Source organism: Anarrhichthys ocellatus, unplaced genomic scaffold (genome assembly GCF_004355925.1).
Source record: "Anarrhichthys ocellatus isolate YVR2014 unplaced genomic scaffold, GSC_Weel_1.0 scaffold4, whole genome shotgun sequence".
In the NCBI taxonomy this organism is placed as follows: Eukaryota; Metazoa; Chordata; class Actinopteri; order Perciformes; family Anarhichadidae; genus Anarrhichthys; species Anarrhichthys ocellatus.
Genome location: NW_022280034.1, coordinates 8,922,765 through 8,947,346, shown reverse-complemented (window position 1 = coordinate 8,947,346; position 24,582 = coordinate 8,922,765). Strand labels below are relative to the sequence as shown.

Genomic DNA, 24,582 nt, shown 5'->3' with positions numbered 1-24,582 from the left:
ATACCAAAGAAGTATCATGTTGTATGTCTACTGCAACAACTTCTAGCGGCTGTTATAATATTGATCCCAATCAATCGTTCATGCAGAAAGCATTCTATTACTAACACAGTTGTTACTACTAAGAAAGGCCAACATGCTGTTAAAAAAGACGATCAGAACCAAACGTGTTTTTTTAAAATACTTTATTTAAAAGGGACTCTTGAGCATTAATATCTCATTTCCCTACCACCAATGTCGACCGTTATGTGCCATGAAATACAAGCTGGCCTGGAAGCTGTCTCCACACACAACGCCGATTTTATGTATCACAAAAAAAAAAAAAGATGCATGTTGCAACAAATTAAAACACGATTGTTAAGCAAAATATTTTTTTGTGAACATCATGCAGAGAATTTCCTAATTCAGACATCACAGGCAGTCATATCAACAGCATTGTTTATGCATAACATACCATTGCATCACATTTGCAGTACGCACTTGTGGTGTCAGCTCCAGCTATAAAGGCAGTTCATACTCTACAGTTACTCTCTCTTACATACCCACACACACTTAATACTTTTAAAGATGTACATTTACACACTCTTGCGCACACACACAGATACACAAAAACATGTACAACAAGACAAAAAGACTTGATTTGGTCCAGTTGATCAGAGGGCTGCCATCACTGGCACACACACGTAGTTATTCGTGAGAACCAGGAAGTATTCAGTACCAAACTTGAGAAAAAAAAAAATGTATGGGCCAGTTTCAATGATGCTGACAACAGTCAGTCTCATCAATGTGATGGTTGCAAAGTCACAGTTAACTTTTCATGTTTCAGTTTTCTCTGGGATTTCAGAGTTTACTTTTCCACACCCACATACAAATACATCTACAGTTAGAATAAAAGCTGAATATATATTTTCTGTTATAACTATACAAGTCAGACGTAGTACAATCAAGTACAATCTTGGTTTAAGACCACCGCGTTTCTTTCAAATGTCCACAAATTATAGGGATTGTTCTCTGAACTTTGACTTGTTTTGCTTCTTTACTTTGTCAATATTTTTGCTGAAAGGATTTAATCACATTTTTCCATGAAATATAAAAATCAATGAATAACTCCCTCAGTTTTAATACCACAGGCAATTCTCATACAAACACAATCTCACATGAAAATTGACACAGTCTGGTGTCAGACATAAAAACACATTCATTTTAAGTATATTACATATTTATAATGTGACAGTAACTATTTTTTACCATACAAGGAAAACATCTTGCCATCAGAAAGATTAACAATTGCACATAATGATTGGCTAAAATATTTCAGTGATACAGGGAAACATAAAACAAATGGAAGTTATTCAAAATAGAGCAATATTTCAACAAAATTGTATATTTGCTGTTCTTATACATTACAAAATGAGGACATGATTTTCTCTCAAATGTTAAAAAAGCTGCTGAAAACATAAAAAAAACAAGATTTGTGTACAAAAAGCGGTGTTTTAAAACAGACCTTTGCTTTTCTTTAGATTATTTTGCTTCCAGTTTGGCAGAGCGTTGAACTCAACTCGACTCATCTCAAGAAGTGTCTGAAAAACATGAAAGTAAGAGGAGAAAAAAAAAAAAAAATGTTGATCAATTTTGGACTGTGTGTACATGTATATTTGCTGTATGACAATGTGACTGCAGCCAAGTTCCCTACCTTGAAGTCCTGGTCAGACAGGTAGACCTCCAGCCGTAGAGGGTCCACTCCCTCTGGTAGCGGTTTCCTGGTCAGCTCCTCGATGGAGTACTGCAGCTTACTGAGCTGAGATAGCGCCTCCTTTACTAACATCACCTTGTTCTTGGAGCTTTCCGCCTGCGTACACGTGTCATTCACAGCACGTAAAAACAAATGCAAAACAGAACTTTTGCAGTCTCCACGGCTCTATTTGTGTAGGACTGAATTATACATGAATCATAACAGATTTTAAATTATATTAAAATATGGGTAAATGGATCATTCCTGCAGGAAATAATGCGGCGCTCTGGAGTTTACTGAGGCTGAAATGACACTGGTTTCAATCCAAGATGGTGAAGTTATGCTCCGCTTGCTACAGAGACAATGAATTAGGCATTTAAACTCTCTATTGTTCTCCGTTTCACTTCTGTCTGTAGAATTTATACTCTGCACTTTTTATTTTCTTCACTTACTTTACACTGAACATAATTCTGCATGCCAGCTTTAAATAGACATGTCTGGGGCATGACACCTTATCTGAACAGATCTGGTTGAATGAGATGATTTGGATTCCTTCTAGTGTCAACATACTGTACATGGAGAACAGCAGTCTCCTGTCTTAGTTGTGATATACTGGGACAGCTCTCTTAACCCCAACTGAGACATCACAATAACAAAAAAAAAAAAAAAAAAAAAAAAAAAAAAAGAAGTCTCCCACCTTTGTGATACTGGTGTCCTTCTCCCAGTATGGGAAGATGTTGGTGAAGGTGAGAGGTTCACAGCCTGCTAGGACCAGATACGCCAGAGGGGGGCGCCGAGGGTTCTTCTCTATAAATCACACCACAGTGAAGAAGATATGAAAAACATGCGTTTGAGTTCAGTTCCAAATTCAGATATCCACTCTATCGGGACGAGTAATAGCAGTATTTCTTTAAAGACTATTTGGGGAAGTGTTTGGCTCCTAAAAATGTCCGGATCAGTTATTGTATACGCAGACTATTTGTCTCCAGTGGTCGTCTGAACTCTGACCTTTGCAGTACTGCAGCACAGTCTCCATGGCACACTTCCTCTCGTTGTTCCAGCGCATCTTTGCAGAGCCGGTGCACTGCGTGTCTTCGGGCTGCCAGCCCTGCCACAGGTACACCTCCATACGGTTATCCAGCAGGAACAGGGCTGGAGAAGCAAAGACAGCAGAGCACTTACGTGTACATCCAGTAGCACCGAGAGGTAATGTAGTCCAGGTAATGTTAGGCAGACAGCAACAATAAAACATATCCACCGACAGAGCAGCCTGTGAAAGAGTCTTTTAAACACACCAGCACCTGACATGTCTACAGGTGTGTGTGGTACCTGGCTGGTGTGCGGAGTAGAGGTTCTCCTGCAGGAAGGGCATGGCCATGACTCCCTCCGTCACCCTGGCTGGATACAGCCGCTCCTCCCCCTCGAACAACCCGGAGCTGGCGCTCAGCCGGAACAGCCGCGGTGTGAAGTTGTACTTCCCTGGATCTGGAGACAACACACACACACACACACACACACACACACACACACACACACACACACGCACACACACGCACACACACACACACACATCTGGTCACACATTAGCGATACATATTTTTCTCTCTATTTATTGCTGATAACTAGGAATTGGTTTTAAGTGTGTGAATGTGAGGATGCACCTTGCAGCATACAGTCGTAGGCCTTCTTGTCCTGCGGGCCCAGAGCCTTCTTGAACTCCGCAGGTTCAGATCCTTCCTCCACCTCCTCAACTTTCACGCCGCTTGTGCTGCTCAAACTCAACTCCGAGGAACACCTTGAAGACCCAAACACAGAAACACCGTCGGTCGACCACGTTATGTCCATCCACAGGTCATCTATTTGTCCATCTGCCCTTTCCTTACCTCTGGGTTAGTTTGTCTGCGGCTCTTTTGGCCACCTGCCTGGCACTCGCATGTGCTTTACAGCCGTGCCACAAGAAGAGAAGGCCTTTCTGAGCATTGAGAAGCACCAGGCTGGCACGAGAGCGCAGACTGGCATGCTGGCGATCTACCTCCACCAGTGAGGCCTCCACCTCTGCCTCACCCCGGACACAGAACAACCGCCAGCCAACTGGAGAAGTGAATCAGAATTTTTGTTCAACTGTTCGATACAGTATTTTATAAAATGAGCCGAAGTCTCTACATGAATCCGCAGTAATACAGCACATCACTGAAAACAATAAACAATGTTTTTGGTGTTTTGTACCTGTGTTTTGGGCATAATCTTCTCTACTGCCCTTGTGGATGATCAAACCTCCCTGGAAGAGCTGCAGGAAGCACGGAGGCTCTTTTCCCTCAGTCACCAACACCTGGAGAGCCAATCAGATACAACGGATGAACACAGACACACTTTCATTAAATCCTACTTGAACACAGCCATTCATCTGTTCATATCAAGTTAACAGATGAATGGAAGAAACACAAACTAACTATGAGTCCTAATCAGGAAACTTTACCTTTAAAAATGACATTTTATTGATTGTGTGTGGCTGTGACGGACTGATACCCACTTGTGACCCCCTGTGGCTGCCCAGCTCCACTGTCATCAGAGCAGATGTTCCTTTCTCGCTGATGCTGGAGTGACTGCCTTGCCAGAAAAAACAAGCGGTCCTCTCTCTACCTGGAGCACCGGCACTCAGCTCCCCGGGTTTCTGCCGCTTGCCCACTGACAGAACAAAACATGAGCAAACCCAGCGGGTAAAATCAGGATTTCTGCTTCCATTTTGGACTAAAATGTAAAACTTAAGAATTTCTTCTTTCTACACCTTGTTAACCACACTTAACTGTGCTTCTTCCCTCTAAGCACAAATGCCATTCTTCAGTTGCACTCCATCATGATTAAAAAGCGAAGTCAGGCAGATCGATGCCATTAATCTTCCCCCCGGTCTTACTACATTGTCGCCATATTAAAACCTCCTATTTAACACGTCCGCTGTTTGTTCTTTAGGCTACCTCTGTGCCAAACGCACGACTCACCGATTGTGGTGATGGAGTACTTCCAGCGGATGATGTAGGCATCGGCCTCGTGCAGTTGGCCCAGGCTCTCTTTTGGCAGTTCCTCCTCTCCGTGCTCTTTGATGTGCCAGGCGTCTACAGCGACTGTAGCCAACTCTGCCTGTCGTCCGTCATCGGCCCTCACCAGGCCATGGCCCCGCTGGACGTTCACCCCCTCCAGAACCGTCTTCACCGGCCCCGGCTCGTTGTCCAGCAGGGCCTTGGCGTCACATGGCTGCAGCTCCAAGTCAAAGGAGGGCCGTTCAATGCAGTGGACGGGGCTCTGAGCAGACAAAGAACATTCTCAGTTAGTTTCAAATGTGTTGCATTAGTCGGGATATTCATGAATTTAACAGCTACTTCTTAATTCCTCAAAAACAAATTGTCAGATATCTGCAGATTTAACAGGCAACGAGAAAAAAAACACTGATTCACACATTACATGAAGGCAGAGTCACTGCTAAATTAAAAATCCAAACACCCGTAGCCTAATCTCTTCTACCTTGACTTCATCTGCTTGAGCTGCCTCCTCCTTCTTCCTCTCGGCCCAGTCCAGGAACTTCTCTCTGAACAGGGACGTCTCATTGTGCTCCGACAACCGGCCAAACAGAGTCCAGCTCGGACGACCCTCCCCCTGCCTGGAAATCACACAAAAACGTCTCCTCTCAGCAGCTGTACTGGCAAGATAAAACCACTAGGGGCTACAACAACACAACCAATAACGCTCACTTTGTATCAGATAAAACTGCATTTATTAAGTACAAAGCTAGATAGATAGATACAGATAATACAGTTATGTTAAAAGCTATTAAAAGGGATCAACATGTGATACTCACTGAGGCACATCCGAATCTGTGAAGGAGGCATCTAAAGGGTTGACTCTGTAGGTGCTGTAGTCATAGCTGCCGCTGTAAAGCTGTTTGCCCAGTTTCACAGCAACTTTTCTGTCACCCAGGGGCACGTCTTTCCCATGCCACACGTACACTTCGCTGCCAAAATCAAACACTAAGACCTGGTGTGGGGCGTTGGCAGCAGTGGGGGGAGAGAGAGAGATGGATCGCAGTTAAAAAACAGATACAATGTGTATTCAAATGTCTGTCAGGACTATCACGGGTGCTTTATGAATATTTCTACCATCTCTTTTCACACTTTCTAAGCAGGTCCCAGACTTGGGAGTAGGGGTGTTACCTCTTTAGAGTCGAGCAAGGTGACACTTGGAATGGAAGCCCAGGCTTCTTCGTGAGGCACCAGTTTCTCTCCCTGGAGTCTGTACACCCCGTTAGAGTCCAACACCCCATTCTCATACAGCTCGTCCTCCTCTGGCTCCCCTGCCCCTAAAACACACACACACACAGCACAAAAAGACAAGGTTATGAGACAAGGGCTGTTTGTGCCTGAGTTAAATACAAACTGCTTGTAATGGTGTTGGAGAGACAGATATCATTAACGAGTATGAACCTCTGTATTGGGTTTGTCCGCCCAGCAGGCTCCAGAACTCTTTGGCCCATCTGGTGTCGGTGTTGATGCCCTCCTCCAGCACCGTCACCTGGGACGCCTTACACCCGAGGTCCCTCTTTGCCTGAACAAACGCTGCCATCTCCGACGCCTGGCCACACAAAAAGCACATCGCACATGTCAACATCTGTATTCAAGTGGAGAATTTGACGTTCTGCGTCGTCCCCCTGTCTAAACATTCAAATCCAACAACTGGTTGTGGATCCCGTACGCGAGGTTCTCTACCTTAGCTTTCTCAATCACGTTGGCAAACTCTCCGCTCCACATATAGCAGTGCTTCGGTGTTATGAGCAGGAAGCAGTCGCCGCTGTTTAAAGAGTGGGCTGTTGGCTCCACCAGGCGCACCTGGATGTGCCTCCGACCTAGAGACAATGACAAAGCAGCTTATACCTCCAGACTCCAGCAGCCTTAATCTGAAGCATTAATCACCGACATAGATATGTAATTGACTGTCATTTATTTGAGGTTTATTAACTTTACATTCTTAAGGAATAGCACAGGAAGCACACCTGAGTGTTTCCCTTTAACAGCACTTTTAAGTCTTTGCTTTGGTTATGGGTGATAGAGCATACACCATACCTCCATTCAACAAGTATAGATAGAAAACAAACACACACAGTTGATTTGCATGTGTTGCTGACCTTTAATGCGAATGAGCATGAGCTTGTTGAAAGGCAGTGTGCTGTTGTTAGTCACAACATCGGTGGACTTCACGCTGCGCAGGTTCACCTTGCGGAAGTTCTCCTTGCTTGCGAGGCCCGCTAAGGCCACATCAGCCAGGTTGCTTTTGGAGTGTTTTGCCACTTTGAGGGAGAGAAAAAGAAGAGGGACCGGGGACATTAAGAAAGGAACACAGTGGAATTGAGACACTGATCATTACTATTCTTTAATCTAATCTGCCATCTTGCTAATTATAACAAATAGAGACCAGATGTAAAGCAGAGATCTTAAGCGATAGAACTTGTTTTCTTATTTCTTCTTTCATGCGAGCAGTGCTTAGACTGCTTCCTCTTAATTTTCAGGTAACCTGTGAAAAGGTCACTGAGGCCAGACTAGTCTGTGAAAAGTATCGATGGAGAGGAACTAAATATAGGAAATAAGTAGCAGACTAAACTGAAAACAATCTCATACTTTTGCTGTTGTTTTTATGTTGTTGTTGAAGTTTCAGAACCAGCAGAGCTCAGTGCAACCTTCAGAAACCACGAAAAGCCAGTGGAACGTGGTAGGTTTATCAGGAACAACACAACAAACCTTGGTATAGTCGCTACACATGGTTATGGATTAAACCTTTGGTGACGCATGAAAGTAAGAGTCTTAAGCCTTGCTATGGAGAGAACATTCATAGTGCCAGAGTCAGTATGAGCAGTCTTACTCCTCTCCACTTGGATCCTCTTGGTCTCCAATGAGGCCACGTTAAGCCTCTGCTCAGTATAGACCTGGCGGATGTCGTTGCGGGCAGCCAGAGCCCGCAGAGGGTTCCTGGAGCCCTGGTTCCTTCTGTTTGGTCGTACTGCTCGCTTGTGCTCGGTTACAGCTGAGGTGAGTCTAAAGACGTACATGTACACAACACAGTGGTCATTTTCCATCAAAGCAAACAATGACTCTCGAGAATAATGAATGCCGTTCATTATTGTTATGATTTATAGAAACTAACTTTGGTGAATTGTCCTGAATCTGGCTGAGATCCTCCTCCGTCAAAACCACACCGGAGTCGTGGAGTCTCGACGGGGACACAGTTTTGTAGAAGTTGCCGAACGTCTCCTCGTCATCCAGGGTCATCACTTCTTTCTCCGTCTCTGCCGTCACCTCGACGGTGGAAGTCCTGCTTTTGCTCACGCCTGACCGACCCGCCATGGCAGGAAGTAGGAAGGATTGAAGAGGAAAAGGTGAGTCAGATATGAGCCAAATGTTTTGGATATCCTGTCCTGTGAGCTTACGGGCTCATGTGTGTGTCATGTCCATAATGTTCAATATACACTATGTCTATGTGTCAGTAAAAGAGAGTTAAGATTGAAATTTAACGAATGTGGATTAAAAAATTTGTAGACATACATATATATATATATCTATATATATATATATAGATATATATATATATATACTAGATCCTCCTTAATAACTAATACATATTATCTTGTGTGGAAAACAACAACATGCGAGGGTACGGTACCTTTACTGTGGAGCTTGTCGAGGAACGACTCGAGCTTGTCAAGCCTTTTATCTCCTTCCACTTTGACATCAGTTCTACTGGAGATTTCTGTCCAGCAATAACAAACACAGGATTACTCATAGCTAAGAACACTCAGTGCTACAATACAAAGCATTGGCATTAATATTGTTTTAAAAAAAGGTATCAAATGCTTTTAAAATGACCAGAAAGATTAAATTGAAATCTGTCATCTGGACTAAGCAGCATGTTATGACACAAATGGCCAAAAGTCAGTTTAGTTCAAGTACAAATATACTTTCAATATTCACAACATCTGCTGTAACAACAGATGTATCGGGTTAATCACTTTATGGATTAACTGAATGATTCACACACTGATACGTATGTAATAGAAGTTGAAGGGAAATGTCTCCTACCTTCCAGTGGCTTCACGGGCGTGGCATTCGACTTCTTGCGGGAGATGAGAGTAGACTCTTCCTTTCCGGTGTCTGACACCACACCTGGAGGAAGACAAGGGGGAAAATGTAAGGCTGCAACTAACAGTCATTTTCCTCAACAATGAATCTGCCGATTAATTGTTTTGTCTAAAAGCAGTGGAAAACGTCCATGGTAGCGTATTAAAAAGTCTTGTTTTATCAGAACAACAGTCCAAATGAAAACATATTTTTACTTTCAAGTATGAGAAAGACAAGCATCAAATTCTCACATTAGATGAAAAAGGTGTTTTGCCAGAAAAAAATAACTGAAACTATCAGAGAATCAAATTTGTGCCAACTCATTTTCTGTTCATCAATTAATCAATTAATTAACATGAACGCAGCTCTAAAGAGAATTGTTTTTAAGTCCCATCTTCACGGGTCACACAAGGAACGTATCCAAGTACAGTGATGATATCCTTGATAGGACCAAATGCAATGCAGAAAAATTGCGTCATGTAGCAGCACGGAGAGTCTGCAAGTCTGACTGTCACAGCACAACAGCTTGTGTCAAGCTTCACCTTTCTTGGCCATGCGTCCAGCCACAGTGAACTGGACAGAGTCGTTGGCGGCTCCTTTGCCTCTGCTCTTCCACTGCTCCTCCTTGTCTTTAAGGACCTTCATCCTGTCTGCCAGGGACATCTTGGGCCCCAAATCTACACTGGATTTCTGTTGGAACATTAGGACTTTCATTATAAAAAGGAAAGCTGGCCATGCACTCCACTGTCTATTCATGTCACACGGGGAACAGAGAGTTACGAGGACACAGTGAAGTAATCATGGGTGAGCACAGAGCGAGAACAGGAGAGACTACAAGTGATGGTGAAGGAAGATAAGCAACGAGGAATACATTTAAAATGGAATTATGAATGATATCATTACTTTCTTATTATTTCTGGGAGAGAGTGAATTATCCCAAAAACAACAACCTCCACAAAAAACATGAAGAATGTAGAGTCCCGACAATAAAAAACCAAAACTGTACTGAGGCCATCTATCACCAGCCATTCATTGAAGCTTTCCTTACGTGATTTATTCCTGCTGCCATTTTTGCACCTGAACGCCACCATTAAAAATGAATTAGCAGAGGTTTACTGCCCCCCCTGGTCCCACTGGACCCCGGGAGCTGTATTAAAGTAATTAATGATATTCCACTCCTAAATATTTGAAGCGTTTTACGGCCCTGCCAGAGCTTTTACTGGCTGCCACCCCTTATTCCTTGGCTAACAATGAGCAATTCACTGCGTGTAATGAGACGGAAGACATGGGAGAGAGTCTCGCTAAGGGAGACCTATCTCCAGTCCACAGTATGACTGCACGGAAGAAAAATGCAGAGCAGATAACAGCATGAAGAAAAGTTATTGTACAAAACATTCCAACTTTATTTTCTATAAATGAGTCTACATAGTATCTTTGTCTTTCTTGCTTTAGCTCAATTCTTGAATGAGAATTATTTCCTCCAAACAATTAGTACGTTGTTCACAACATATTTGAATTTGTTTTGGCACATTCAGGCAAAAGATTAAGTACAATTGTCAACTACTTACTTGTGGCTCGTTGAGTTGTTTCTCAGTAAAATTGCCTTGTTTTCACAACTTCTACAAATTCTTTATGAGCCATCACATCTTAAAATGAACCATTCAATGATCAGAATCTGTCAGACATACATGTATATTCCATAAATATACATGACATGGTGTTATATTCTATGCCAGGGAAATCAGAGGACCTCATTTGGTCTTTACAACTGACAATAACATCGTGCATATTTACAGCCCACTTGATTTTTCTCCGTTTTTGTATTTCTGTTTTTTCTCATTTTATTGATATTTGTTAACAATCAGAAGAAGGCCGTAGGTTGCAAAAAGGTTGAGAACTTTAAAAAACAAGCCTGAGGAATCCTATGTGCTATTTGTCCTGAATTAATGTGACACACGCTACAATACACAAGCAGCAATGTACTAACAAAATGGAGAAACACCAGTTTCCCTCAAACCATCTTCCACTCATATAACACGCAACACCCTCTCTCTCCATCTCTCACTCACTGCACACACAGTTTGTTTGTACTTTAATGTTAAACAGGTTACACAGAGGGGTCAAATGTTAGCCTGACAAGAGACAAAAGTTCAAAGAAATGCATTTAATCACACTGGCGCGCACACAGAGACGACACACTGGGTCTGAACATCAAAGTGAACTCTTGCAGATTTCACAACATTAGAATATGATACAGCTTCTGTACGTCTTAAACCGAATAAGACAAACGGGGACTGAGACATTCGTCTTTTATTACTTTAAACTATTAATACTCAGAAACATGCTAATCACATTAGTCCCTTAGTATAATAATGCTAGCGCTTGCAAACTACAATCGCATTCTCACACACTTACAGACGGACACAGCTCCTCCAGCTAGCAGCTCATCTCTGGAGTCAATCAGAGAGGGGAAATACCTTGGTCTGACAGGACCCTCGAGAGAAGGGGGGGGGGGCTGGGCCTCAAACCCCCACAGGAAGCAATTTTTCTCAGCCCTGTCTTACTGTACAGTGCAGGCAGCACCTCAGCCAAACCTCTGACACAGATATCGACCAACCGAGGGCCGGCAAACCAGCATCCATGTACCAACAGCAAGTGTGTTATCAGCAGTAATTCTCGGAGGGTGTGTGAGACGCTGTCCAGAGCACATGTGGAGAAATAAAGACTACAATAACATTGAGATAAAGTCCATGCAAAGAGGCACACGCAGACTCACCTGAAGGGGCTGGGAAAGGTTGACAAGTGGGTGGCAAAGTCAAAGAAAGGGGGTAGAGTCCGCAGGTGAGGACAGAAGATAACTGGAAAGAAGGGTTAAAGGAGGAGGAGGAGTCGCAAAAAGGAGATAAGGAAAGGAAAATTAGCAGAGGAGAATGGAGGAGAAAAGAGCAAAGCATGGCAACATTAGACTGCAACAGCTGGAGAGAGCGGGTTTCAGCGTGGAAGACTAGAGATGAGATGTGGGTCATTTAAAGCCTGGCACAAAGTTTGGGAGGATGGGAGAGAAAAGAAAAGGGAGATAGAAAGCAACGCAGGGTGTGAAACTAGCCTCACGGTTTAGTTGTAATCAAGTGAAGATCTCTCACTCTGTTGGCGTATTTAACGCAAAAAGTTTGATTTCTTACAACGTATTAACTTGTGTTTTTAAATGAGCTATTTCAAGGACATCCTCGAATACACTCATCTTCAGTGGATGGTCTGAATTTAGATTAACAAAGCATGATTATTATGATTAACAATACTTATTTAAGACAGACCTTCTGTAAAAGGAATTTACAACACAGCTGTGATGCAGAGAACAGCTTAGCAGGCTTAACAGGAAACATCTGGTGCTGGTGACCATGGTGTGTACCATGCATGTCACATTCCCTGGGCCCCCACATATCAACCAAACAGCAACATCTGCTGCTCCAGATTGGCAGCGTATGAGATAAAAATGACAAACCAACAGCCTTTCCTCGAGAGAGAGAGAGAGAGAGAGAGAGAGAGAGAGAGAGAGAGAGAGAGAGAGAGAGAGAGAGAGAGAGAGAGAGAGAGAGAGAGAAATGTAACAAGAATAGACGCATGAAAGGAAATGCCCCATAGCTAATATTGACATGGCATCAATGCCAATAATTTATCCAAACCGTGTATTATCTACATCTCTGAGGTGAGTTGGTTTCACAGAGTTCTTACGGTCGAAGCCAACGAGGCCAGCAGGTTACAGACCAATTCACAGGCAAAAACCTCGGATACAATTAAAGTGGGAGTTGAGGATGCAGTTTGGACTTTGTGTTGACTTATCATAACGAAGACAGACCACATGACATCAGTTTCCAGTATTTAATTGAGTGGGGATTTGCTCAAATTGCTGGCTGTCTGTACTTACTTATTAAGTGGCTTTTCCCAGACTAAGAGTGGATTTATTCGAAGGTTAGCTCATCCTTGGAAGAAGGATGAGCCCAAAACCAGAAATCCCTCAAGAGGATCATTGATCTGGACAGACATGAAACCAACAGATGCTCCGTATGAATAAACATGACATCATTACAAACTCACTGTCCAGTATTGACTGTTTTTGGGGGATATCCGTCTGGCACTCATTGTCTGTCTGTCTCCCTCCCCCCCCCACTGCTGTCCAATTCTTTACTTGCACTATCCATGGAATGGTTATCATGCTGTTTTTCCACTTTAAAACTCAGCAAGGGTGGTCATGTTTGAACAGGAGAGGAGCATGCAGAAACCTGCATGCACTTCTCTTGCCACTTCAAAAATACGTCAGTTATCTTAGCATGTGTTAAACATTAAACCCCCTCGACGCTGACCCGTGTTTAACTGTATGACATGGATGTTTATATACATGGAAGTCTATAAAAGAACAAAAAGCTTGCTTATGGAGGGAATTGTTTGTTTTTTTGTACTTTGCGGACAGGGGCATTAGCTTGGAAGGTTTGCAGGTGTTTGGTCATGGTGTAGGATTGTAAGGGGCGTGTCTCTCTTTCTCTTTGGGAGCCCAGCTAAGCCCTGGATCTCTGGGCTTTGGCGTCACCACTCCCAAATCTGCTGCACCCCACAAGCCCTTCTAACCTCACATCCTTATGGCAACAAGTCGGGGGGAAATAAGCTGATTCAGCAGAGCAAGAAATGTGTCCAGCAGCCAAATCCTTCTTTCCCTGCACACAAAGCTGAGGGCAAGCTTCAACCTGTGGCAGTAAAAACAATGCACTCCAACTCCAGTCTGGTAAACCTGTTATTCATACTAACTAACCAACTACTAAACCCCACAACAAGAAGGAAAGAGTCTGCTCAATAAGCAAAAATCTACCTTTTTCATCCAGGCATTTTCAGCATGTTGGAGTTTGCCGAAGCGATCGGCCAGTGATGTGTGGGTCAACTCGGATGTTTTGGGCTTCTTCGGTCTATCCTTCTTCTCACCTTCACTAGTGAACTCTGCCAGTCTGAAAAAAGGTAAAAGACACATTAGTTCTTTCCCAATTAAATAAACTGTCGAACCTACTTTTGTGATGCATTTCAGAAAGACCTAAATGGAGCCTTTAGTCTGGCTATTAAATACATTTAAAGTCGGGTTCTTGTCCATTTAATATTTTGTAAATTGTCTTTTCTTTGCATAGAAACAAATATGCACATTTCGGCCTCATAATTCATCCTAGTGCCTGCTGTGTTTGTGTACATCCAATGACCTCTGTTTGAGCGAGGAGCCCTGGCTTCCATCCAAACTGCTCTCCAGTTCCTCCACGTCCTCCGACACCGTGGACGTCTTCTCCGCGCTCTCGTCAGACGAGGGACTCCGCATCTCCTCAAAGCTCCGCATCTCCTCAAAGCTCCCTCCACTGCCGCTGCTGCTTCCCTCTCTCTGTCGTCCGTCGATGCTGACGCGCCCGCCGTCTGCGATATCATCAGTTAATGACTCATCTCCGTCATTTTCCCCATTGACCTCTTCCTCGATCTCCTCCCCCTCTTCCTCCTCTTCCTCCTCTTCCTCCTCATCCACCTCCTCTTCCTCCTCTTCCACCTCTTCCTCTTCCACCTCTTCCTCTTCCTGCTCCTCCTCCTCTTCCTCCTCCTCCTCCTCCATCTCCTCCATCTCCTCCATCTCCTCCATCTCCTCCATCTCCTCCTCGCTCTCAGGGTGGCTGAGGGTGACACCGGTTTGTCGGGCTGGCGCGCAATCCGGCGCCGAGCCCTCGCTGTAGTCCGACTCCATGCTGGTGGAACGGCTTTTCTTTAGGATTCCCCTGATGCCCCGAGACCCGGAGTCTTGGCGCTGCAGCGAGGCGGCGAGTTGGCAGGGAGGAGAGGGAGGGGGGGAGGCGTCTCGGTTCTTGCTGAGGGGGAGAGCCCTGTCGGAGAGGAGACTGGAAGGCTGATGTAGAGAGGGAGAAAGAGAGAGAAAGCTTTTATTACTACCAGCCATAATATTTATAAGAGCTGGAAAAGCGGATTAAAGTTGGGAGACTACTGTCAGTGTATTCTATGGTCCTTGATTATGGCGTGTAACTCGCTCTGACCAGACCAACTTTTTCCAATGTCAGCTCCTTTGCAGTTTCCGCACAAGCAGCAAAACCCCCTTTTTTTCTGTCTTTTTTTGACACACACAAACACATACTCCTGGACATAAGTAAGAAGAGAAGAAGAAGGCTTAAGAGCTTGAGAAAAATGAAATGACTGTGATTAGAAAAAGGGATGAAGTGAAGGCTTTGCAAGACTTGTTTGGGATGTCACTCATGTTTGTTGCTTTTCTAAGAAAAGAAAAAAACGTTAAAAAGAAACACATGCTGTGTGAAGTTGTAATTTTGAGACACAAGCTTTTTGTAATCTGAGCTACCAAACGCAAGGATGTGACCATGCGTTTAAAAAGCATTAAGTACCGTTAAGCGTTTTAAAGAGTAACAATTTACAATAAAGACGCATATAAACATGAACATGAAATGACACGTCCAAACACACCCTTTTGTGCGTGTAATATGCTGCTCAGAAGATGCAGCAGCAGCTGGAGCAACAACAGGTCAAAGGTTACGAGGGAGTGCTGATTTAGGAGGAGATGACGGAAGAAGCCGTCCGTTGAGCCAGCTGGGTGTGAAAGTGCAACGCAACCAGGCGGTCTTCTTAAATTAAAAACACTGGAGTATGTAATGCACGGGGTCATTAGTGTGTGGTATAAAGTACGTTTACATACTTTCATTACCTTCTGAGAAGATCTAGGATCTGAGAAAAAGTAAGAATGTGTGTGTGTGTGTGTGTGTGTGTGTTGCAACTGTATATCAGCGACATGAAATACAATCTATAAGTCAACTTTAAAAAATAAATTTAAAAGATAATGTAATCTAAACCAGACCCAGAGGTAAGAGAGCCAACGTTAAGGTGAGTAAGCGTTTTGGAATTGGCTCGCATGCAGTGCAAAAAAAAAGCAGTGTTCAAAAATAAGATCTTTCCAAAATACAATCCAGAGGGATGACTTTTATATTTCAGCCTGTTGAGTTATGGAAACCATGTGGCATTTAAAAAAAACAAAAGTATAAAATGGAAACAAAAATACTGACCTTTTCTTCAACGGTGGAAGCATTTTCATGCGGCTCCTTCCATGAAGGTTCATCTGTGGTGTCTTTCTCGTCCATTAACTTGCTTTCAGTTTTGGGAAGGCTGAAATATGAGAGGAAAAAAAGATGACGATGATGGAAGCAGACAGAAAGAGAGAAAAAACAATATTTTTCTTCATAAATTTGATGTAAAAAAACGATTCAGCCATTACATAATGGAATTTGCAGGAAAGAGCTGGCTGCAAGGTGAATTCAAAACACAGACGTATGAAACACTCATTAGTCTGCTGTGCCACCACATCTTGTTTCTGTTATGAATACATCACTAGTGGATAGGGACATAATAGAGTACCATTTGTATTTACGAGGTTGTACACTAAATGTACTAAGAGTAGATAACCACGCTGAACTGAATGGTGAGAAACCTATCTGGTGAAGCTTGAGCCAAAGTTGACTTCTACACAAACTGCAGAAGATTTTGTTTTTGCCAAAATTAAGAAACATGTCACTTTGTAATTCATGTAGGGACGGGGCCAGCATAATGGTAAAGACACTGAACTTCAGACACCACTGAGCTCATAATCATCTCATCTTGCGAGTGCTTTCTGACCCTTGACAGGCGGCGATGCTCGGACACATTCACTTTTGCTTCGAGCCTGCTTGTCATCTCCTGAGCAACGTCTTTGTTATGCAATCATTTTCTGTTTTGTTGCAGAAAATCTATATGGAAATGTTTGGTTTGTTGCATGCAGGGCAATGGAGCTTTGCTGAAAAGGTCGTCTACATCTCTACATCGAAAAGATTCAGTTGCAAATAGTCAAATGTACCGATATCACTTCTGACTTGGGAGGAAACTGAAAGCAGTTTATGTGTCAGTTCAAACTCCATGTGGACAAAAAGGGACAGGAATGAACATATGGTACTTAAATCCCCCCCCCCCCCCCCCCCCCCCCCCCCACACACACACACACATATGCAAACATGGGGGGCATTTCTCATAGATGATAATACAGATACACACACTCTCCAGCTCAGTCCAGTCTCCTGTGGTTACAGTGCTAAGTACAGTGTTGCTCTCACTGCTGCAGCTATTAACTACAGCCTGGTTTGGTTTGCATCACCATGGCTACCTCACAGCCCCGTTGTGTGCGAGTGTGTGTGTGTGTGTGTGTGTGTATGTCTGTGTGCGAGAGATAGAGAGTGTGTGCTATTAAAGGCAAGCTCTGCAGGTTTATCTGGTTTATCGCTCCAGCTGTTCACATCATTTGACAGCCTTTCAGTTGGTCTGTAATTACCTCTGTGCTCCGCTCTGTCTGTGTGTGTGAGAGTGTGTGAGAGTGTAAGTTGATTTGAATCTGTTTGTTCTGTCTGCGCCGTGTTGTGACATACGTATTGTGCCGCAGACCACTGCATCTATTACTCAAAACTTGTGAAAAAGGAAGAGCCCATTCAAAGTTCAAATCCTACCTGGTGGAGGACTCCTCTTCATCACTGCTCATTCGCTGACCCTTGACCCCGTCGTCGGGGCGTCGGCCACTGCTTCCATCCTCCGATCCCTCCTGGTCCTACAGGCAGACAGAATGACGGCCGTGGCCTAAAGGTTGGGATTGTGTTTGCGAGAAATTCTGCTTATGTCCGACACTAGCTGTAAAAAACTAACCGTGATAAGGGGAGTGAATGAATGAACGAGGCTCCACCCACACACTTAAGCAAAGCAAGTAGTTAACCCTTCAAATGCTCAGTTGAGTTGCTCATGCCAATGCTGTAGTTTGTGAGTGATTGTGAAGCAAAACTACCCACCCAGAGTACATAAAGTAAAAACTAAAACAGAGAGAGACGAGTACTGCATTCTCTACATCAAAGTCCACTCAAGGGAGCCATCATGGTTTGTTCTTACTTTTTTTTTTTTTTTTCACCATCTTTAAAAGGTTGAAAATCCCTTCCAGAGCATCCTTTCAAAAGTTTAAAGGTATCCTACTTCACTGAAAAGTTCATTGTCAGCATATGTGTGCTGGAGGCTTTCAACGTCACACTTGTGTAAGTTGCATATTGCACTTTTTCAAACATGTACAGCGCAAACTATCCAGCTGTGTGAGACGTGTGTCACAAAACACTTAACTGAGGCCCTGGTGCGACCTGAAGAGAAGTGGATCTCCAGCTGTTAGCCAAGCAACAGAAATCAAGTGCTCCTTACTCACAAAAATGACACAGCAAAGCTTATAATATTAGAGGCCTCTTTCAAACGGACTGATGCTCTCCGATTATAAAGAAGGAACTTATTTTCCACTCCAGCAGAAATGCATTGCCTTCATGTTTTTATATCCTGGGGAGGAAATTTAAGACATAAATGAGCTGTATCTTTCTCCAGAAGTCCACATGCACACATTTTATTGCCTCCATCCGTGCTGGAGAGCAGACGTACTGTAACCTCACTCCTGCTCTGTCTCTGCTGCTGGAGACACTGACTCATCGGCTCTCAGCAGGGATTCGCGGTGGAGAGTTCAGCGATAAGGGAAAAGTGAAGACAGCGAAGGGGCTAATCTGTCACCGCTGATGACTTTCAAGTGAGACGCGTAGAAATAACAAAGATCTGGGTCAAAACAAAGGACGGGGAGACCAGGGGAAAAAAGAAAGCAGTGTGATTGTGAGATAGTCTCTTTGTGGAAACTTGTTTTGCCAGCAGGTTTTGCTGCCATCTGGGTTCACTTGGCCAACCTTGGCACTGCTGCTGGCCTGAGAAGGCCAAGTCAGAACAGCTATTTACATCAAATATCAGGAAACCTAACCACTTCTGAAACTTAAGCAGCCTGGGAAAGACACATTCATGTTTAAGCACACGTGCATATATCTCCCATAGGATTGGGGGCATTATCAAGCTTTTGTTCCCGAATGGATCTTTTAGATCTCTAGACTTCTTCTTCCAACCGTCGCTTTAAGACGTCCACAAACTATGTGTGTGAAGTCATGACTTTGGCTAAATGTGCATCCAGGTGCGGGGCAGCTCAGTGCTGTATGGAACGGCTCAATTTGTTATTAATGGAGCAAAGATCCAGGGGGGGGAGGTTGAAGCGAACACCAGCTGTGTTGGAAAGGGCTGGGAGTAAATCAGCGAGGACACTGAACAGAGACTGTAGATAAATATCACTCATAAGTTTATCACACACACACAAAATCAATCAACTATATGAGACATTTGAATGAAGGGAATTAGAAGACAAACTTAAAATAGCGTACCTTAAAAAGAGACATGGTGGAAGTCCTCTTGGCTGAGTCCATAGGCTTCTCGTCATCTAGAAAGAACACGCACACAAACACATGTATGGTTGACAATGAATACAACAGTGAGAGGACATTTTGAATTGCTTCCTGCCAGTGTAGTATCACATGATCGGTCAGGGTGTCGCCTTAGAATGAGGGTTTAAGGCGGACACGGCGTGGGTTTGGTATCCACAACGTAATCCGTTGTTGATGGTCTGGGAGACGGTGAGGAGGAGGCGCGCTGGCTGTTTTTGTAAATACGGTAACAGTTGCACGCAAAGGCCGAGCCGAGCACAGAGACATAGAGGGAGATTTAACAGGTAATTCGATGCAGGCCTGTGCATTACAAACACATCCACAAAACGCCACACATGCACACATCAGAGTCTTTACAGGTCGAGTGAAAGTTTTTAATTTCGGAGGCTTTACCGGTGCTCCTAAGGTGTCTCTGGATCAGAATGCACTAATGATATTTCTCTCGCCTCACGATGACTGCATTCAGACATTCAGTCTGTCAAGAGTTAAAGGTAGTAAAAAAAATAGTTTTTTTCAGAGAAAGGAAAAGCCATTACCATGTGGTGCATAAATTGCAAGAACTAAATTATATTTTTTATGCGAGTGGTCGAATCAAAAGCAGCCCTGAGAATATACTCTTCTAATCCGCACAAAAGGAAACCATTAAATTTAATGATACTCCAAAACAACACAAATTTCTTAAGTCAGCACACTCAAATCCATTCTCCCACTCTAAATCCGTTTTTTATTGCTTTGACAATGAGACATTGCTCACTAAAATCGTTCCACCTCCGAAGAAAACAAATGAACAAACAAATCTGAAAAAGTGTGCCTGGCAAACTCCCCCATTTCAAATAGAAAAAAAGAAAAAAGCTAATACTTTAATAAATTTATGTTCCCAAGCTCCTTCTGCTGTCCAGAATTGACCCTGATCTAGTTCAGATGATGACACATTGCAGACCGGTGATTCCCCGCAGACCGAACTCTCTTAGTTTTGAATCCGGTCCAATCTTTTTCACATCAGCATCCATCCAACATCCAAGAGAGAGACGGAGGGGAAAGAAAGACTCCACTTAAGACTTCACTGACTTCCAGAAGTGTTTTCATCCATCTCATTAGACTGCTCAGTCAGAGCTGCTGAGAGCTTATTTGATGGGCTTTTGACCTCGTAATGGCCAATGGAGTCTGAGGAGTTCATTAAATCTGCATAATGTTTTACAGCAGAATTAACTCCCCCAGCAGGGAAAATCTAATGGAGAGTATTTAAGTCATAGTGTGCTGAACTCATTCTGAATGCACTCTGTACTGTGATAACACGCATCTAACTGAGGGCTTCTTACATATATGTTTGTATTGCTGGCTGAGGGAACGCTGACTCATCAGCCGTGCGAATGCACCGCCGAGGCTGTCACACTCTCTTGCTTTCACACTCACACACTCTCACTCACACACACACACACACACACACACACACACCTCGATTACAGATGAACACTGACTGGTCTTTGTTCCTCTTTCTGCATCTTTGGTTCTTTCTAGTACAATTTCTAATCCCGTCTTCCAACCAGAGAAACACACGGGCCATGTCGAGAGATATTCAAAGCAAAAGAGATCCTCAGTATTCTGTGTTATGTTTCCAAATAAGTTAAGTCATTACATATCTTCTACTTGAGGACATTCTACTTCTCCCAAATAAAACAGTAGAAAACCATTAAACTCAATGGAGGTTAAAATGGGTTTAACTTTTTACGATGTCATTTTAAATACTTTATCAAATATAATTTCTGTCAACAGACCAGAAAGGCTGTTTGACGAAAATGCAGCAGTGAGCAGATAATTAGTAGCCACTGACTGTTTCTGTGCTCGTGTTGCGTTTTATATTTCATATTCTCTCATCATAGATCAGACCCGGTTTACTGAGAAGAGGGTAGAACCTGTGCTGCTACAATGAAAAAAGGCTCTACCTCAGCCAGTAGGTGAGTCAGCACTTTCGTGAAATACACTAATCATGATTTAGCTCTGCCATCGACTATTAATGCCTACCGTGCACATGTAGGTGGAGAAAGCCTCTGTTAAAATGCAACATTTTAATCAATGATTGGATTGAAAAACTAGCAAATACAAGAGACTGGACGGCAGACGGGCTTCACCTTGGTTTCACTTTCATGTCCCTCTTGCATGATTAAATAATATGTTTTTGATTTAATGTGAGGATCACTTAGACTTGGTCTGCCACACTTCCTGATTAACTGAGTAGGTCGAGTTTACATTGTTTACACAACACTGCTTCACACGTCTTGAGATACTGACGCCTGGGACCTTCCTATCACCTCTCTCTTTCACTTTCTTTCCATCTCTTGTGCAGTCGAGCGTTCACACGCACAGCCGTGAGCGGAGAAACACACACAGACCAACTTGGTGAAAAGGCAGGAGGCCACTGACAGAAAGACGGGCGACGGACAGACTGACTGACAAGACTCCGGATGTGGGCTCAGGTGGCTGAATGAGAGTGGGAAAAGCAGCCTTAACCATTGTCTCGAACATTATCTCCCTTATTTTAGGAAAAAGAAAACCACTGCTTTGGGCAAAACGTTCTCTTTATATTATAAAGTGCACCAAACAGGGAGAAAGCGGTCCGTGGAACGAAAGAGGATCTGAGTGCAGTGAGAGTGAAGAGTTCGTCTTACCCTTTGGCTCCTCTGTGTCATCGGCTTCCAGCAGACTAGGGGAGGGAGGGGGAGAAAGAGAGAGAGAGAGAGAGAGAGAGAGAGAGAGAGAGAGAGAGAGAAATGAGGTCAGCCTCTAACACACTGATGTGACGACATAAATTGTGTCTGGCAAAATTGAGGTTTGACAGAAAAATGAGAATATTAAGTCTTACCTACACAACAATAATCCAAAAATTGTACTCTCAAGCCACCTAAAAAGGTGTAATATAAACCAAACTAGCAACAGAGCTGCACCCCCTTACTGTGCTGCGTATGATACGCATCTTACAACAATTACCCTTGCCGCTCTTCCACTCCCATGTTGCCGATGATATAACAGCGGTGCCTGTGTCGCCTGCAGAGATGGCCACTGATCTCGAAGTAATGGGTGTTAAATATGGATGGGGACAGCAGCTGCCTGTGGGGGGGGGGGGGGCAGCGATGATGTACCAGGAGGAGGGGAGAGGACTGCTTTTAACACAATGGAGACTTCTGGTGGGCGTTTGGGAGGGGTTTGGGGTTGAGAACTAGAGTTTGGTCAATTTACGATTTTACCGGTCCGTTCCGGTTTTAAACCAATTACATTTCATGCAAAGCGGCTGAACCGTCATTTGTCATTATTGCACGTTCTAGGGAATACTGGAGTCACTACATTCTCATTCATGGGCTCAGTGACGCCGAATCAACCCCACCCGTACTTTAAGTGCCGGCTGAAGGGGAGGAGCTGCACGCGTCGGTCCTAAGCCACCATTAAAAACTAACCACAGTAGAAGAGTAAAGTGCAGTGCAGAGAGGCGACGAGAGCAGCAATAGTGAAAAGCACAGAATGATAAACACATTCAAATCAAGGCAGGGGAGTCATTCATCAAACACAGTGATAATATCATCCACACAACACATTAAGTGAAACAGGAAGAGAAGAGGATGAAGTAAGAGAATAGAAGGGATATAATCGTAGTTAAAAGATTTAATTTTAATGCTTCTAATTTGTGCACTTGAATGTTGGGAAGCTCAGTTCTTCAAATGGCACGTACTGGAACGATGTAATGGTTCAGCCAGGTAAACAATAATTAGTCCAAATCCCATTCAGTCCTGTGTATAATCCAAGGTGTTTGGCGAACCCTAAAGTGCCACTAGCCCAATTTACTGGCATTTACTACACATGCTTGATGACACGCAGAGCATCAAACCCCAAATAATACAACATACACTTCACACTGCAGGTGAATACCTAAGAATCAACTGCATTTTTGTACTGTGTATGTAACATGCATTGATGTAAAAACAGTTTCATGAAGAGTTAAAATGTTCCCTATCCAACAATCTCACTGTGCAAACGGTGCACGGAACTTTTTGCTACCAAATCAAGGAACCTGATGTCACTGTGTTGTCTCCAGAAATGAGATCAAGGTGGCCAAAAAGATGAGATTCATGTACATTAACAGGTAACAAGTTAGGTACTTTGACAGGACAACATTTGTATTTTCTTAAATTACTACGAGGGATTTTTCAGTAACAGATCATTGTAAATGTTCAATGTTTTGGAATGTCACCCTTCAACTGTAACCTCACTAGGACAGGAATCTTGTCTGTGACAGTTGACAGTTTTTATTGTCGCTGGAACAGCTGAGTTCCAGTTTCCTTTGTGCTATCCCTGTAACAGACACACACCAACATTGTGGTGAATATCTGCTCCAGTCATAAAGCACTTGCAAGTCAACCAGGAATCTTTAATATATTGTTTGATATACAATTCATGATTGCCTGTACGGATGCTTAATGAAACACAAACAACTCCAATTCCCCCCCTAGGATTGAAGGTGAAACATAATAAACACACTAATATCTGGGGATGCCAAGTTATTGGCTCATAATAACAGTTTCTATAGAGCCTTCTCTGTTCAACTCTGTATGTGGCATAAGAACGCCTGCACGCGAGACGGCACAGCTGGATGTCACCACGCAGCCAACGTCATAACAAAGCTGACAAGATTAGTAGCCAACGTGACAGGCACGCGAGACAAACACGTCAACCCCGTCTCTGTAATTAAAAATGTTGTCCAGAACTTTGTGTGCGACTGTATTTTGCCAAGTATTTTTTTCCGCTGTGCTAAGCCAAAAACAATTCCTTTCACACTGCATGATGTGCAAAAAAATAAATTAAAATCCTTCATATCCACAATTAGACAAAACTGATGCTTGAACATGTTTTATACTGAATAAATTTCAACACTAAATTTGTCATAAGCAGGGTCATTAAAAAAAAAAAAAACATGCACATAAAAAGCTTTGCCATCAGGAGACGATCAAGTACTTGATGGCTGAGATTTGCTGAAACATGCCGCTGCACGTCCATCGCCTTTCCCAATCTTATAAAATAATTGGTCCATAATACCTAACAAGCCATCACTCACACAGCTATTGAGTTGTCTTGCTTCATTAAGCACAGGGGATGAAAACTTGGCAGATCCTAATCCCCCCCCCTCCCTGCAAGCCCCAATCTGTGACATTATCTCAGCACTCTGTCCATCTCACTTCTTCTCTCTTTATCATCAATCCCCAAGGCTGTTTTTCAAGCACAGACATGTCTGCCTGTGCGCGGCACAATCCCCGGCTTGATTACA

The 24,582-nt window shown here is 43.4% G+C and overlaps 1 protein-coding gene across 1 annotated transcript in view; it reads right to left on the bottom strand.

Annotated features, from left to right (window-relative positions):
- Nucleotides 1-757: 757 nt before the first annotated feature.
- Nucleotides 758-24,582, bottom strand: part of svild (supervillin d) — a 36,060-nt gene continuing 12,235 nt past the window's right edge. Inside the window, exons 3-30 of the mRNA XM_031843113.1 lie at nt 21,938-21,972; nt 19,212-19,267; nt 17,445-17,542; nt 15,981-16,080; nt 14,468-14,803; nt 14,121-14,374; nt 13,745-13,877; nt 9,426-9,573; nt 8,845-8,928; nt 8,429-8,515; nt 7,913-8,096; nt 7,631-7,803; nt 6,900-7,061; nt 6,484-6,620; nt 6,202-6,349; nt 5,932-6,077; nt 5,580-5,755; nt 5,246-5,381; nt 4,726-5,026; nt 4,260-4,414; nt 3,956-4,058; nt 3,613-3,820; nt 3,391-3,524; nt 3,059-3,214; nt 2,738-2,881; nt 2,427-2,536; nt 1,691-1,846; nt 758-1,577 (exon numbers count right to left, since the gene is read on the bottom strand). Coding sequence (XP_031698973.1) covers nt 1,491-1,577; nt 1,691-1,846; nt 2,427-2,536; nt 2,738-2,881; nt 3,059-3,214; nt 3,391-3,524; nt 3,613-3,820; nt 3,956-4,058; nt 4,260-4,414; nt 4,726-5,026; nt 5,246-5,381; nt 5,580-5,755; nt 5,932-6,077; nt 6,202-6,349; nt 6,484-6,620; nt 6,900-7,061; nt 7,631-7,803; nt 7,913-8,096; nt 8,429-8,515; nt 8,845-8,928; nt 9,426-9,573; nt 13,745-13,877; nt 14,121-14,374; nt 14,468-14,803; nt 15,981-16,080; nt 17,445-17,542; nt 19,212-19,267; nt 21,938-21,972 — 4,147 coding nt within the window. The 3' untranslated portion in view covers nt 758-1,490. The remainder of the gene's footprint in view (nt 1,578-1,690; nt 1,847-2,426; nt 2,537-2,737; nt 2,882-3,058; nt 3,215-3,390; nt 3,525-3,612; nt 3,821-3,955; nt 4,059-4,259; nt 4,415-4,725; nt 5,027-5,245; nt 5,382-5,579; nt 5,756-5,931; nt 6,078-6,201; nt 6,350-6,483; nt 6,621-6,899; nt 7,062-7,630; nt 7,804-7,912; nt 8,097-8,428; nt 8,516-8,844; nt 8,929-9,425; nt 9,574-13,744; nt 13,878-14,120; nt 14,375-14,467; nt 14,804-15,980; nt 16,081-17,444; nt 17,543-19,211; nt 19,268-21,937; nt 21,973-24,582) is intronic.